Source organism: Palaemon carinicauda, chromosome 16 (genome assembly GCF_036898095.1).
Source record: "Palaemon carinicauda isolate YSFRI2023 chromosome 16, ASM3689809v2, whole genome shotgun sequence".
NCBI lineage: Eukaryota > Metazoa > Arthropoda > Malacostraca > Decapoda > Palaemonidae > Palaemon > Palaemon carinicauda.
This window is the reverse complement of record NC_090740.1, coordinates 61,715,173-61,727,856: the sequence shown is the minus strand read 5'-3', so window position 1 is coordinate 61,727,856 and position 12,684 is coordinate 61,715,173. Positions and strand designations below refer to the sequence as shown.

The 12,684-nt window shown below is 43.4% G+C and overlaps 1 protein-coding gene across 3 annotated transcripts in view; it reads left to right on the top strand.

Annotated features, from left to right (window-relative positions):
- The window catches only part of eco (Establishment of cohesion), a 183,960-nt gene that overhangs the window by 154,659 nt on the left and 16,617 nt on the right, over window positions 1–12,684 (top strand). For all 3 annotated transcript variants that reach the window (XM_068389803.1, XM_068389805.1, XM_068389804.1), the window contains exon 10: window positions 1,627–1,813. In XM_068389803.1, the coding sequence (XP_068245904.1) occupies window positions 1,627–1,813 (187 nt within the window). The remainder of the gene's footprint in view (window positions 1–1,626; window positions 1,814–12,684) is intronic.

The following is a 12,684-nucleotide window of genomic DNA, read 5'->3' as shown; positions in this document are numbered from 1 at the left end:
CAGGTGATAAAGAGGTCCTATGAGAGTGAGGGCTCCACGGTACCTGGGACCCCGAGACCCCATGATATTAGGGGCCTTAGCACGTCCTTAGCGTTTGGCACCAACATGGCGGTAGGCCAAATATTACATGCGGGCACTTGGGCTAGGCAGTCCACCTTTACAGCCCATTACCTCAAGGACTGTACGAGGAAGTCCCTGGATGCCTTCTCCATCGAGCCAGTCATTTCAGCCATGCAACAAGTTTAGTAGTTTGGGGCTCCGGGGTAGCCGTGGGAAGTAATCGCAAGCGACACAAGTTCCTCCTTACTATCCCACCTTCTTTGCTACCCTCTATTCCTTTCCCGAGACCCCATCCTTATATGAGGGAATGTGACGTTGGAAGACATCATGTCTATATTATGAATAAAAGGTGAGTTGTACATAAGGTAGACTTTTGGGTGCTTTCCCCTACTCTCCTACCTCTCCCTGGGAGTCCCAGACCTAGTCCCCTATCTAGGTCATGTACTCCAGCAAGTCCATTTGTATTTTTCCTAACAGTACTTACCTCGAACTACTTTCGGGTAATGGCCCTCCCATCCTACCCTGAGTATCTTACAGGAGTTTGAGGAGGACTTAAACATACGCTTACTGACTAACAAGCGCGACCCCACGCATGACCCAGGGTCTCTCCAGGGCGAGTATCCTTCCGCCCTGGAGCGCCCCTGCGAGGTAGTGGAGAGAGGGGGAACTACGCAAAATTCTCGGTCGGGGATTAAGGAGATTCCCAGACTCTCCTAAGAAGTAGTTCGAGGTAAGTTTTGTTATGAAAAATACAAATTACTTAAAATTTCTGATTTTTACAATCCCTTCCTGAGAAGATTGTTTACTAAAGCTTGAAGGTCCTTTATATTTGTTGATGTATAGTTTTTTGTTGAGAAATTTCATGAGTATAGATAAGAGAGAAAATCACAGGACATGAAATACTGTACTTCATATGAGACTGAAGAGTAGAAATCCATGTATATAAAACATGTCTTCTTGAATTCAAGGGGGTTGATTTATTTTTAGGGGGCTTTTGGCAAGTGAAAGTAAGAAGCTTTCATTTTTCCGTAGATTAATTATCTTGCTTTTGGCAAGTGAAAGTAATATAACTATTTTTTCTCTCCATTCAAAGTTTGGTTGCAGGTTTGCTTTTGGCAAGTGAAAGGAAAACATAAGTAAAAGCTTATTCAAAGTACTGTATGCATGTAAGTCAGGTTTTGGCATGCATATACAAAATATCAAAAGTCGGTATCTTTCGATCCAGTTTTATAGAAAGAAAAGTGGTAGGTAATCCAATTTTAAGTATAAAAGGACAAACCTAGGCCACTTCAGGTATAGGAATTTATGAAAAAATTACAGGAACAAGTTGCGAGGTATTACATTATTGTTCACTGAGATGAATAAGCATTTCCCCAAAACTTACTTGAATTGCCCTTTTTTGTCATAAATTTTTACTCTGTACCTCCAGAAGTGTTTTTTATTGAGCCTAGAAGTTTTCAACTATCAGTGGGAAGTTATATTTGCTAAATGAAATGGTGTCATATTAGTTTTGTAAGAGATGCTGCTGATAGTACATATCTTGATACTGAATTCTCATTATTCCAGATCTTGTCAGAAGCATCTTCACCTTCACAAATCTGATGGCTCTCAAATGATCATAGATGCTGGACAAAAGGAATTTGGTGCTCGTCAGTGTAGTGATTGTGGAGTTTTGTATGAAATTGCAAATCAGGAAGATGAAGCATCTCACCAGACACATCATAATGCAATTCACAGTTCACTCAAATTCAGTGTAAGTACAGTAAAATAAAGCTAAAAAATTCTGTTGTAGGTACAGCACTGTAATATCTAAGTAACTCATTAATTACCTGACAAAGTGACTTGTACATTTCCTATACACATACTGAAATTGAAAAAGTACACCTGCAAATATTTTTTTTATAAAAACCAGATACTTACATTGATAAGCATCCATGTGAAGTATAGTACAGTATAGTACCTAATACAGTAGTTATTGTTTGATTAGAGACTGGCGTAAGGCAAGATAAAATGACCAGAGTTGGATTTTATTTTTGTATTAAAATTTAAGGATGAACAACATAAAGTTGGAACTGACATACGTTGTACCTATGTAAAGAGGGATGTTGCCATATATGATTTAGTGATACATTTATAAATAACTAAATAATTAATTGGTAACTGTAACCAACACAAACATACATCCAATAGATTTTCCTGCAGATCAGTTTCAGTTCTTCAGAGCTGTGAAAGAGTGAGAGATTATACGTCTTCATTGCAACAATGGAATATGATGGGCAAAAGTGAGGGAAACTGGTGATCTAGTGGAGGAGTGGAAGTTAGTAAAACAAATATTTTGCTGGACTTTTAAGTGATGTGTGGTAAGAGGACTGTTGGAAGTAGCCTGAGGAAGGATAGTGAGTGGTGGAATGAATAACTGAAGGTGGAAGTGGAAGAGAAAGTAAGGGCTTTTGAAGAATGGCTGCAGAGTAATAGTATAGAAAAATATGAAAGGTACAGAGAAGAATATGGAAGTAAAATGTAAGGTAGCTGAGGCAAAGAGGTCGGCTGATTGGAGGTTGGGTCAGGAATTGGGTAATTCGTATGAGGAGAATAAGTTTTAGAAAGATGTGAAGAGAATAATGAAGGGGGGATCAGAGAATTAAGAGACAGGTAAAGATGAAAATAGTAGGGTGTTGAAAGGAGATGAGGCAAGAAAAAGGTGGGCCGAATGTTTTAAAAGGTTACTGAATGTTGAGGATAATAGGAAGGTAGATATGATTGCTGTTGCAAGTGTTGAGGTGCCAGTGATGGGAGATGAGGAGAGATAGAATACAAGAGAGGAAGTGGAGAGCACTAAATAAAATGAGCGCAGGAAAAGCACCTATTATGGGCAATCTGAGGACAGATGTTAAAGTAAGGGACATTGCTTAATATATGTTATTCCGTCACTAATACAAATCCTTTTGTTCTTTATTAGGGAATATACTTTCAGCAAAGCTGGAAGATTAGCCATGAGACTACTAGTGAGGTATAACTACCCACCGCTAGTTAGCCTTTGTTCTATTGTCACTTGCTATTGGCTTGGTTGAGAGCAAATTTTGCCTCTTTACTGCTATAACCATACTCGAGTGGCTGTTTTTCATTTGATCTTTCCAGATGTGAACTGTTGCTGTTGAGGTCAGCATACAAACTTGTCCTGGACCTGAAGGGTTCCAGTACAGCACCTTCTTGTCCTCGATCGAGACCGCCCCTCACTCCTTGTGCCCTGCCTGCAGAGGACACACTTGTAGGCAAGATTCTCCCTGTGGAAAATGTGAGGAGTGGCCATCATCCCAGTTAGAGAGATTTGGCAGATGTAAGAAGTCTAAGAGGGATTCGCCTCCAGGGATGATCCTCGAAGAAGAAACCTAGACATTCTTCTTCATCTTTCCATCTCTCCACACAAATTCTGCTCGATCTTGCTCTCCTGGGTAACGATCGAGTAGAAGCAGTGGTCGTTTAACCCCCGGACAACCATTAGGACCGGAGAACTCCTGCTTCTTCCAGCTAGGGGCACAGAGGAAATGTACACTGGCTTCCTCATAGGTTGACCTTGGTCTTCCTCTAGGAGAGATTGAAGGTATTTCACCAAGAGAGTCTCTAGTGTCCCGACCTGGTTAAGTTTCTTTTCCTACACTGTCACCATCTACACATCCATTGACAAGGCCAAATGTGGCACTGATGACTATGCTCTCCATTAACCCAAGTTAACTCGGCCAGCGGAGGGAGTGCGAATTTCGAAACATCGTCCTGTTCTTCACAAGGGGAAGCACATTTTTTGCTTTCAAGTTAGATCTTCTCCAGAGTGTTCTCTGTGCAGGGTGACAAAAAAGGGTCTTGGATTCATCCATGTCCCTCTCTAGCCTGTTGGAGCAAGGTTCCCTGGAATGAAGCAATAAGGTAGCTTGTAGTGAATGTGTGTGTGTGTGTGGGGGGGGGGAGACAGCTGCGATACCTCACTGTGAGATTTGGCGGACTCCTCTGTAACTGGCATGACTCGTCCAGTCCCCGTAGCGAATCCTAATGCTGGATCGCACAGGACCGTTTTCCAAACTCCTGCGGGAGTATTAACGAGTGACCCCCAAGTAACTTTGTGTGACAGGTAATCCCTGAAGAACTCGCCAACGACACTCCTCGCGAACCAGCTTGTTCGTCAACCCCAGCTCGTGATCCTTGTAGCAGAGGATACCACAGTCCGGCGAGAAAGCTATACTGTACACACTCGCCTACCCATTCACCTATTGAGGGGGGAGGGAGAGCTTCTCTCACCAATGGCAATCTACATAATCCAGAGCGGTTGCATAAACATACGACTTGAGTGTGTAGTTCATCATTGCGGCAGCGCAATATTTTAGTGCGTGACCACAAACGAGGGATTTCCTCGCTCGCCAAGAGATTACCCTTCAGCAGTTGTTCGTCCACGAAATCTAGTTTGTGCTCCAAGACAGAACGCAACAGCTTACCTGCACTTGTTCATTTGGAAAAGCGTAGGTGTACATCTCCTAAGAGGAATGAAGACGACAGGTCCCAAGATCTTCCTCAGCGAGCTCTTTTGAGATGAACCCCATGAGGCGAGTTTTCTCAAAGGGCACCAATGATCGTTCCTCCTTTTAGCAAGGACATGCCTTGGTTTCACGAGTTGGTTTGGTCAGTCCAACAAGTGGTTTCTGGTACCTCTCAGGTTCCTTCGGAGAATGATCCAACAATCACAGAAATGATGAGCGCTCGAAAGATCACACTGGAGCCATCAAATTCTTCGATGTTTGCCTCTATCATCTGATCCGATATGGAGGAATTCAGTATGAGCACAACCTCAGTACTCCTATGAGCTGTTCCCCCTTACGACCAACAAAGGAGCGCAAGCTACTCCCAGAACCTAGTAAACTACAGCTAGATTTCTTGAAGTTAAAATTGACACCGATAGTATCTCTGAAAAGAGGAGGTGACAGGCAAGCAATACCAGCAGGGGGTCGAGATCACAGAGAGAAAACTCCTAGACAAAAATCTATTGGCTGTCCCCTAATTATTATTATCATTATTATTATTACTTGCTAATCTACAACCCTATTTCGAAAAAACAGGTTGCTATAAGCCAAGGGGCCCCAACAGGGAAGATAGCCCAGCGAGGAAAGCAAGCAAGGAAAAATTAAAATATTTTAAGAACAGTAACAACATTGAAATAAATATTTCCTATATAAACTATAAAAACTTTTAACAACAAGAGGAAGAGAAATAAGATAGAATAGTGTTCCCGAGTGTGCCCTCAGGCAAGAGAACTCTAATTCAAGACAGTGGAAGACCATGGTACAGAGGCTATGGCACTACCCAAGACAAGGGAACAATGGTTTGATTTTGGAGTGTCCTTTTAGAAGAGCTGTTTACCATAGCTAAAGAGTCTTTTTTGGGCTCAGGCCATGTTGTCCTGATGGAAGGTTCCTTTAAGTAGCTTCCTAGGGTATATTTGACTACAGTGATATTCCCAGAGAATTTATCTTAAGGTCTCCAGAATTCTAACTCCTGGCACGAATATCCTTAGTTTCCTTTTAGGATATCGCATAATATCAGGGGACGTATTCTTGACACGCCACATAGCAATCTGCACCCTGCATAGCGTTTACGCTTCTAGGGGGAAAAGTGGCAAAAATAAAAGAGGAGCCGTTATAAAGTAGTTCTTCCTCTGTTACTGTTTGACTACTCAGATGGCGCCATAATCGTCCGCCATCTTTATTCCTTTTTCTGTAGCCGTTTCGCTCGGTGGTTTTCCCAGTGCTCTCTCGTTATCAGGATTTATTATGCAATCTCCAGCTTCTTCTGCCTCTGGAAAGTTGAGTACAGTATTTGATTCTTATGCTGTATAGATTTAGCTCTGGCCGTAAAGTTAGAAATAATTCGAATTAAACTAATTTTTTGGCAGAGCTATTGCCTAGACCGGAGGCGCCTTTGGCGCTGTCGTTCGTAACGCATGAGTTATTTAGTTAGCCAGAACGACTTTCCTGGTTTAATAGCTTAAATAGAAATAATTAGCTATTTAGTCTTCCTTGCTAGGAATTAATTATATTATGCCGATAGTATTCACATTAGTTTCGGCCAATTAGGTAGCCGATCTTCTTTACGCTAGGCTTCCTAGCCTAGGCGTTATTGTTTACTCTCTTGTATGATTAGTGTTCCTGGTGCTATTAAATTTAAATGAAGATAATAGGCAATTTATACAAGTAAGATATATGGATTGCATATAAAATTTCCTCTTCTAAGATAGTATACGAGAGAGCTTCGATGAGTTAGGTAGTCGATCTCACTGTCGCTAGGCTAGTAACTTAGATGCTTTAGTATACTTTCATACAATCTCCCCGGTTACCCTCATGTATAGGGTAATCCCTCCTTCCCTCTGAGTGTAGCCTATGGCTACAACCTTAGTTGATCTTGCCTCGAATTGTCATTCTGGCAAGGTTAGGATAGGGTTCTTCTGCCCCTTCTCTTAGCTACTGATGGTGAGCTTTGGGTTTGGGTCAGAACCTCAGGGTACTTGTCGTGTGCCGGCAACTGATCGATAGGGTGAATGTACTCCCCTGTCGGATCTTGTTGGTTAGCATAGGAGGCCTTGCCTCCCTAGACTGCACTTGAAGGGGTCATGTGATCCCCTTCTCCCTGTGGTTTAGTCGACTAGTCCTGTGCTCGCAGACCCTAGGCTGAAGAATAGTGATTATTTTTCTGCCTAGGATGGCACCGGCATTGGGACTCTGTTTCTCTATGATTAAGGGTGGCGGCTAGATGATTGCCGGCCCCCCTTACTGTATTGGCAGACCCTAGGCTGGGGAATGTATTCTCCGTCGGCCTAGGATGGCGCCGATACTGAAACAGAGCTTCCTCTAGGTGTGGTAGGGCCGACATGCCGCCGGCTCCTCTCACACCTTATACAGGACCCTTTCCCCTTCCCATTCTGTCCTTTATTGATAGCCTAGCCATCACATCCCTGTGGCTGCTGTCCTACAATCTCGCTGATTGCCGGCAGGCTGTAGGACCGGCTTGGGCTTCTGCCTGTATGGCCTAGTATAGCTTCCCTATCGGACATGGAGTTCCGGGATAGCTGTATCGGCAGGTCTAGCTGCTGGCAGGAGACCCATTTGTTTTAGAGTGTTCTTCAGTCCTCCCTTGGGCTGCCATTCACATCCTACGACCGGCAGATACCGGCACGGAGGTTGATGGGTGGAAGCTTGATTATGCTATATTCTCCCCATCCATTAGAACCCTCATTCCGGAGGAAGGAAGTTATACAGTGCTCTTACATCACCCTTCACTCCTTGCTTTATCTCTCTCTATTGGCTAGTGCCGCCAGCTATTAACCTAACTGGCGACTGCCGGCCACTAACCTTGCCGACAAGATGCAGGCTAGACTTGTGGTCCGACAGCCATTAATTCACTGTCACATCTGTCGCCGGCCGAGTCTGGTATTCCGGCCACTACCCTGTCACATTGAATGCTGGCTGAGATAGTGTGCTGACAGCCGGTGACCCGTCGGTGTCCGTCAAGCTGCCGGCCGTAAAAATTATCAATATTGTGCCAGTGAATTGCGCCGTAGGTACTAACCTTGCCGGCTGCATGCCGGCAGCAACTATGGTATATGTATATACAGTAGCCAGTACATCTGTAGTATAGAGTATACTGTAGACAGAAACCTATGGTATAAAAGTTTACAGTAGTTAAATTTTCCAACATACTCTGTGTCCAGGCGCAGTCTATTGTTGAGACCTTATAAGATTGTGAAAGAAATTCCCTTTCTTTATACTGATAGATGATCAGTTATTTTGACCCTCATTATTAATCCTTTTGGAAGTGGGTGTTGTTTACACTACTCTATTCTTATAGGCTAGACTCTTCCATCGGGCCTCCTAAGGAGGATAACCCTAGAATTAATATTGAGGGAGGTCACAGCAATTGACTGGGCGGGAAACACACGTACGTGTCTTTCCTATTTCATTTCTAGCTTACCTATCCTAAGCTATATGCAATAAAATAAAATGGGAAATATTATTATAATATTTATTAGTTTATCTAGTGAGATAGACTACGTTATACTCATTTTATTTTCCTCTCTTTACAGGAGGACCAATTTTCTACCCTTACCAATAGAAAAGTGGCCATTGTACAATTAAAGTGCTGTAACCCTTTGGGTGAAGAAGAATTGTTTGGTAATCTCAGTGTTGTCAGGTGTATGAGGAGAGAGGAGAATGTATAAAGAATAGGCCAGACTATTCGGTGTATATGTTGGCAAAGGGAAAATAAACCGTAACCAGAGAGAAGGATCCAATGTAGTACTGTCTGGCCAGTCAAAGGACCCCATAAAACTCTAGTGGTAGTATCAACTTTTCCAAGCTTCTCCCTTATTGAAAACGGCTCAGCCCTCTCACATCTCTCTCCTACGTTCACTTCAAGCCCTTTTAGAGCTGAAGAGGGTACAAAGAAAACTTCTTTGCTCTCCAAATTCTTACCTTCGCCTAGGGAGAGGAAGGATGCAAAGACAGTTTCCAAGGACTGGGTACAGTCAGTCCTCCTTCTTCACAGTAGTTAGGTTACAGACACAGCTGCGAAAATGAGATTTTCTCTGCACTAGAGTGGGCTAACTCCTACCCTAAATAGTCACTGCCCCTTGCTGCGAGTGGGTGCCCGAGCTGATGATTAACACAGTAAATACTGCTGAATATTATTTTAATTTGATTTTTACAAGTTTATAATTATATGTACAATGTACAGTACATTTGCACACGTACACTATGTACTGGACACAGTAAGGTTACAGTACAGTATTGTGCCAAGGTAAAATTTTACTTTCGTTGTCATCATGCCCTTACTGTTCTGCATAACTAAAGTTATTCCGATCTAGTAATACTCTACTGTAACCTAATCCTCACTGATACTGTAGTGTATATTACTGTAATATACGTACAGTAATATTACTACAGTTCAGCTTAAATGTACTTACTGTAAGTGTTCGATGTTTTCGTTCAGACTACTCGTAGCCTATGCGTTTTCTTGAAGCATGATGCAACTTCTTGTGTGTTGTCTCTTGCGCAGTATGTCATATCTATACTTTCTTAAACAGGAATAATAATTTTTAAACATTTAAACTTACCCGCTGGTTGTATATAATGGCTTTATTCTTCTGACTGGCAGAAAATTCAAAACTCGTGGCAATCGCATAGATATGCCAGGTATACACTAGCGCCACCACGGAGCTAGGTCGAACTATCTCTCCTAGTATCAGATTTTCTTCTGCCGCCATATTGGCAAGAGCTTTGGAAATTCACTCGCCGTTTATCAGGAATTAACAGTGTTCTTGGTGATGTACAGTTGTTTATTGGTTTTGACTTTCGCAATTATGGGACTCACGGATTTTCTTGAATATCTATTGAATTGGATTAATTGGATTATTTTTTTACCCTTGCTTGATTTTGATCTCTATTTACATTTCAAAATGGCGGACCCCTCCCCTTCATATAGGAAGTGCGTAAAAGGGTGTAAAACTCGGTTTCCAAAAGCCTCTGTTGATCCCCATACAATTTGCATTAAATGTAGGGTTAATATTTGTAATTTTGAGGATAGATGTCAAGAATATTTTGAATTATCCTAGAGTCAGTGGTTGGCTTATGAACGCTACTCTCGTAAATTAGAAAGGGATAGAATCAGACGTAGTTCCTCTCGATCAAGGGAGTTATCATTTTCGAATGTCATTGATCCTAATTCTTCCCCTGTAGTGGTAGATCCTGAACTTAATCCTGTTCAATCTGAGCCAACAATGAAAGATATGATGACAGCGATCCAGGCTCTTGGTTCAAGGGTGGAATCGCTAGCAGCGAACAGAGACCAAATTATGTCCGAAGTTAATCTGCTAAAAAGTGGTAATATTAATAGTACTATTAATGTGTTCAATGATGTGGAGGGTACGTCTGCGCGTTCTTGTCGTTCACCTAGCCTTAGATCTCTTGCAAGCTCCTGAACCCATGGGAGAAGTAAAGTCGATCGGCGAAAGGGAACGAGAGGCGTCGTCAATCTCGCAGACGTACCCTCGAGCATTCCTGTTTTCTCTATGTCACAGATCGCTCACCCTCACCATGGGAAAGGTGAGGTTAGTTTTTTATCCTCATCCTCGGATGAAACTACGCATGGCAAAGTCTGGCGTCAAGCTTCCAGACCCCTTAATAGTACGGCGGATAAAGGCGCGCAGCGACGCGATCCATCTCCACAAGCGCCTGGCTGTAGCCATTGGGATTCGCCAGAGCGCTTTCAATTGCCTGCTCAATGCTCTCCTCCTAAACGGACTAACAAAATGTCGGAAATTGACAGGATAATTCAGACTGAATCAGAGATTATTCCGAGTCTAATGTTACGGTGCATGCACCACCGCTTCCATCGGACTGGATTCCATCTCCCGCTTATGTGGAGCGTTATGAGAGTGACGAATAGGGCGAATTCACTATGGAAGTTTCGACTCCTGTTTTGCCGAAACCTGATCCTAAGTGGTCCATGCCGCTTGACATGAAGCAGCAACTATCAACTTTTATGCATTCTTATCAGCCCACGGTCAACAAAGCGTTGGTTTGTCATGATTCCGATCGTGACGCGATGTCGTACAGGCGGCCTACCTTTTCACGCGATGTTGATCGGGGTGATGGAACTGCTTCTGCTAAGTCTGCTAGTACTCATAGAGTACCTATTTCCCTTGACAGCAAACGTCACGCGAGTGAGCGTTATGTCGAGAGTTATCATTCCAGGCGCGACGCCAAGCGCCAGGCAGCTGAGCACGAAGTCACGCGACAGGCGCCTGAACGTGACATGGCGCGCCTAGCAAAGCGTGACTTAAAACGAAAAGAACGTGACATCGCATGTCAAGCAGACCATGACGCCAAACGTCAGTCGATTTCAGTACAGCATGCACACGAACGTGACGCCAAGCTCAACATTATTGAGCTCAAGTAAGTAAACAAACTGAACGACTTGATCGCGCGCATGATGCCTGCATTCGCGAGCGGCGCCTTTCAGAACTAGAAGCGATTACACCTGCTGCTATTATTTCTGAAGAGGATCATGATGATCATTCCTCCCTGGATGAGCCATTGGACATTGCCTCAGAGGGGGAAGGAAATAAAACACCACAACATTCTGTTGATCTCAGGAAGATTATGTTGATTTTCTCAGAATTATTTCCTGACAGCTTTACTCCTGTAGCTCCTCGCTCTCCTCCATCGAAGTTTACAGTGGGATTATCATCGAAAACGTCAAGGTTCACCAAGATGATTCTCTCACGCTCTTCTAAGAGAGCATTAAAGTTTATGGAGAATTGGATGCAATCTAAGAGAGTTTCAGGAAAGACGAACTTCTCTTTTCCTCCAGCCAAGTTAGCTTCCAAGTCTAGCGTTTGGTATGAAACAGGTGTCCTAGGCTTGGGAGTTCCTGCCTCTGCTCAGGGCGACTTATCGAGTTTGGTAGACTCTTCTCGCCGCTTAGCTATGAGAAGAACGAAGATCTGATGGTCCATATCTGAGTTTGACCATCTTCTCAAGGGCATATATAGAGCTTTTGAAGTTTTTAACTTCCTTGACTGGTCTCTGGGTACCTCGGAAAAGAAAGTCTCTATTTTAAAGGACCCTGAGACTCCTAACCTTATTCATATAATGTCCTGTATGGACAAAGCTGTAAGAGATGGCTGAAATGAATTGGCAGCCCTATTCACAGCCGGAGTTGTTAAGAAGAGAGAAACTATGTGCTCTTTTCTCGCCATGGGAGTCACTCCGTTCCAGAGGTCAGAGTTGCTCTTTGCTCCTCTTTCTCCTTCCCTTTTCCCTCAGGAACTAGTAAAGGAGGTGGCTGCTGCCCTTACTCATAAGGCTACTCACGACCTGGTCTCAAAATCAGCAAGGAAGGTTCTTCCAACGTCATTCTCCACCCGTGGGTTCAAGGAGGATTCTACCTTCCCACAAACAACAAAGTTTTTTTGTGGAAGGACAGTCGGTAAAGGCAGCTTCAGATTCAACAGTAGAAGGACCAGAGCAAAGAGAGGTTTTAGGTCAGGCAGAAGCAGAGTCTGACTGCCTGCACCTTCAGACAGCAGTAAGGGCCAGGCTAAGCAAATTTTGGCAGACCTGGGAGAAAAAGGGAGTGGACCCATGGTCCGTCCTAGTTTTAAAGAAGGGCTACAAAATCCCTTTTATCTCGAAACCCCATTAATTTCAAACCCGGTAGATCTTTCTCCCAAATACAAGGAAGAATCAAAGAGGCAGGCCATGCAGCTTCAAATCTCTCTTGCTAGAGAAGAAGGCGATAGAGAGGGTACGGGACTTAAAATCAACAGGCTGTTCCTGGTTCCCAAGAACTTGGGAGGATGGAGGCCAGTCCTGGACGTAAGTGCCCTCAACAATTACGTCCAAAAGACAAAGTTTACGATGGAATCCCAAAGTTCAGTCCTTGCGGCAGTAAGGAAAGGCGAGTGGATGGTCTCATTAAACCTCCAGAATGCTTATTTTCATGTTCCGATTCACCCGAGTTGCAAATGTTACCTAAGGTTTGTTTACAGGAAGGAAGTATTCCAATTTCGGGCCTTATGCTTCGGCC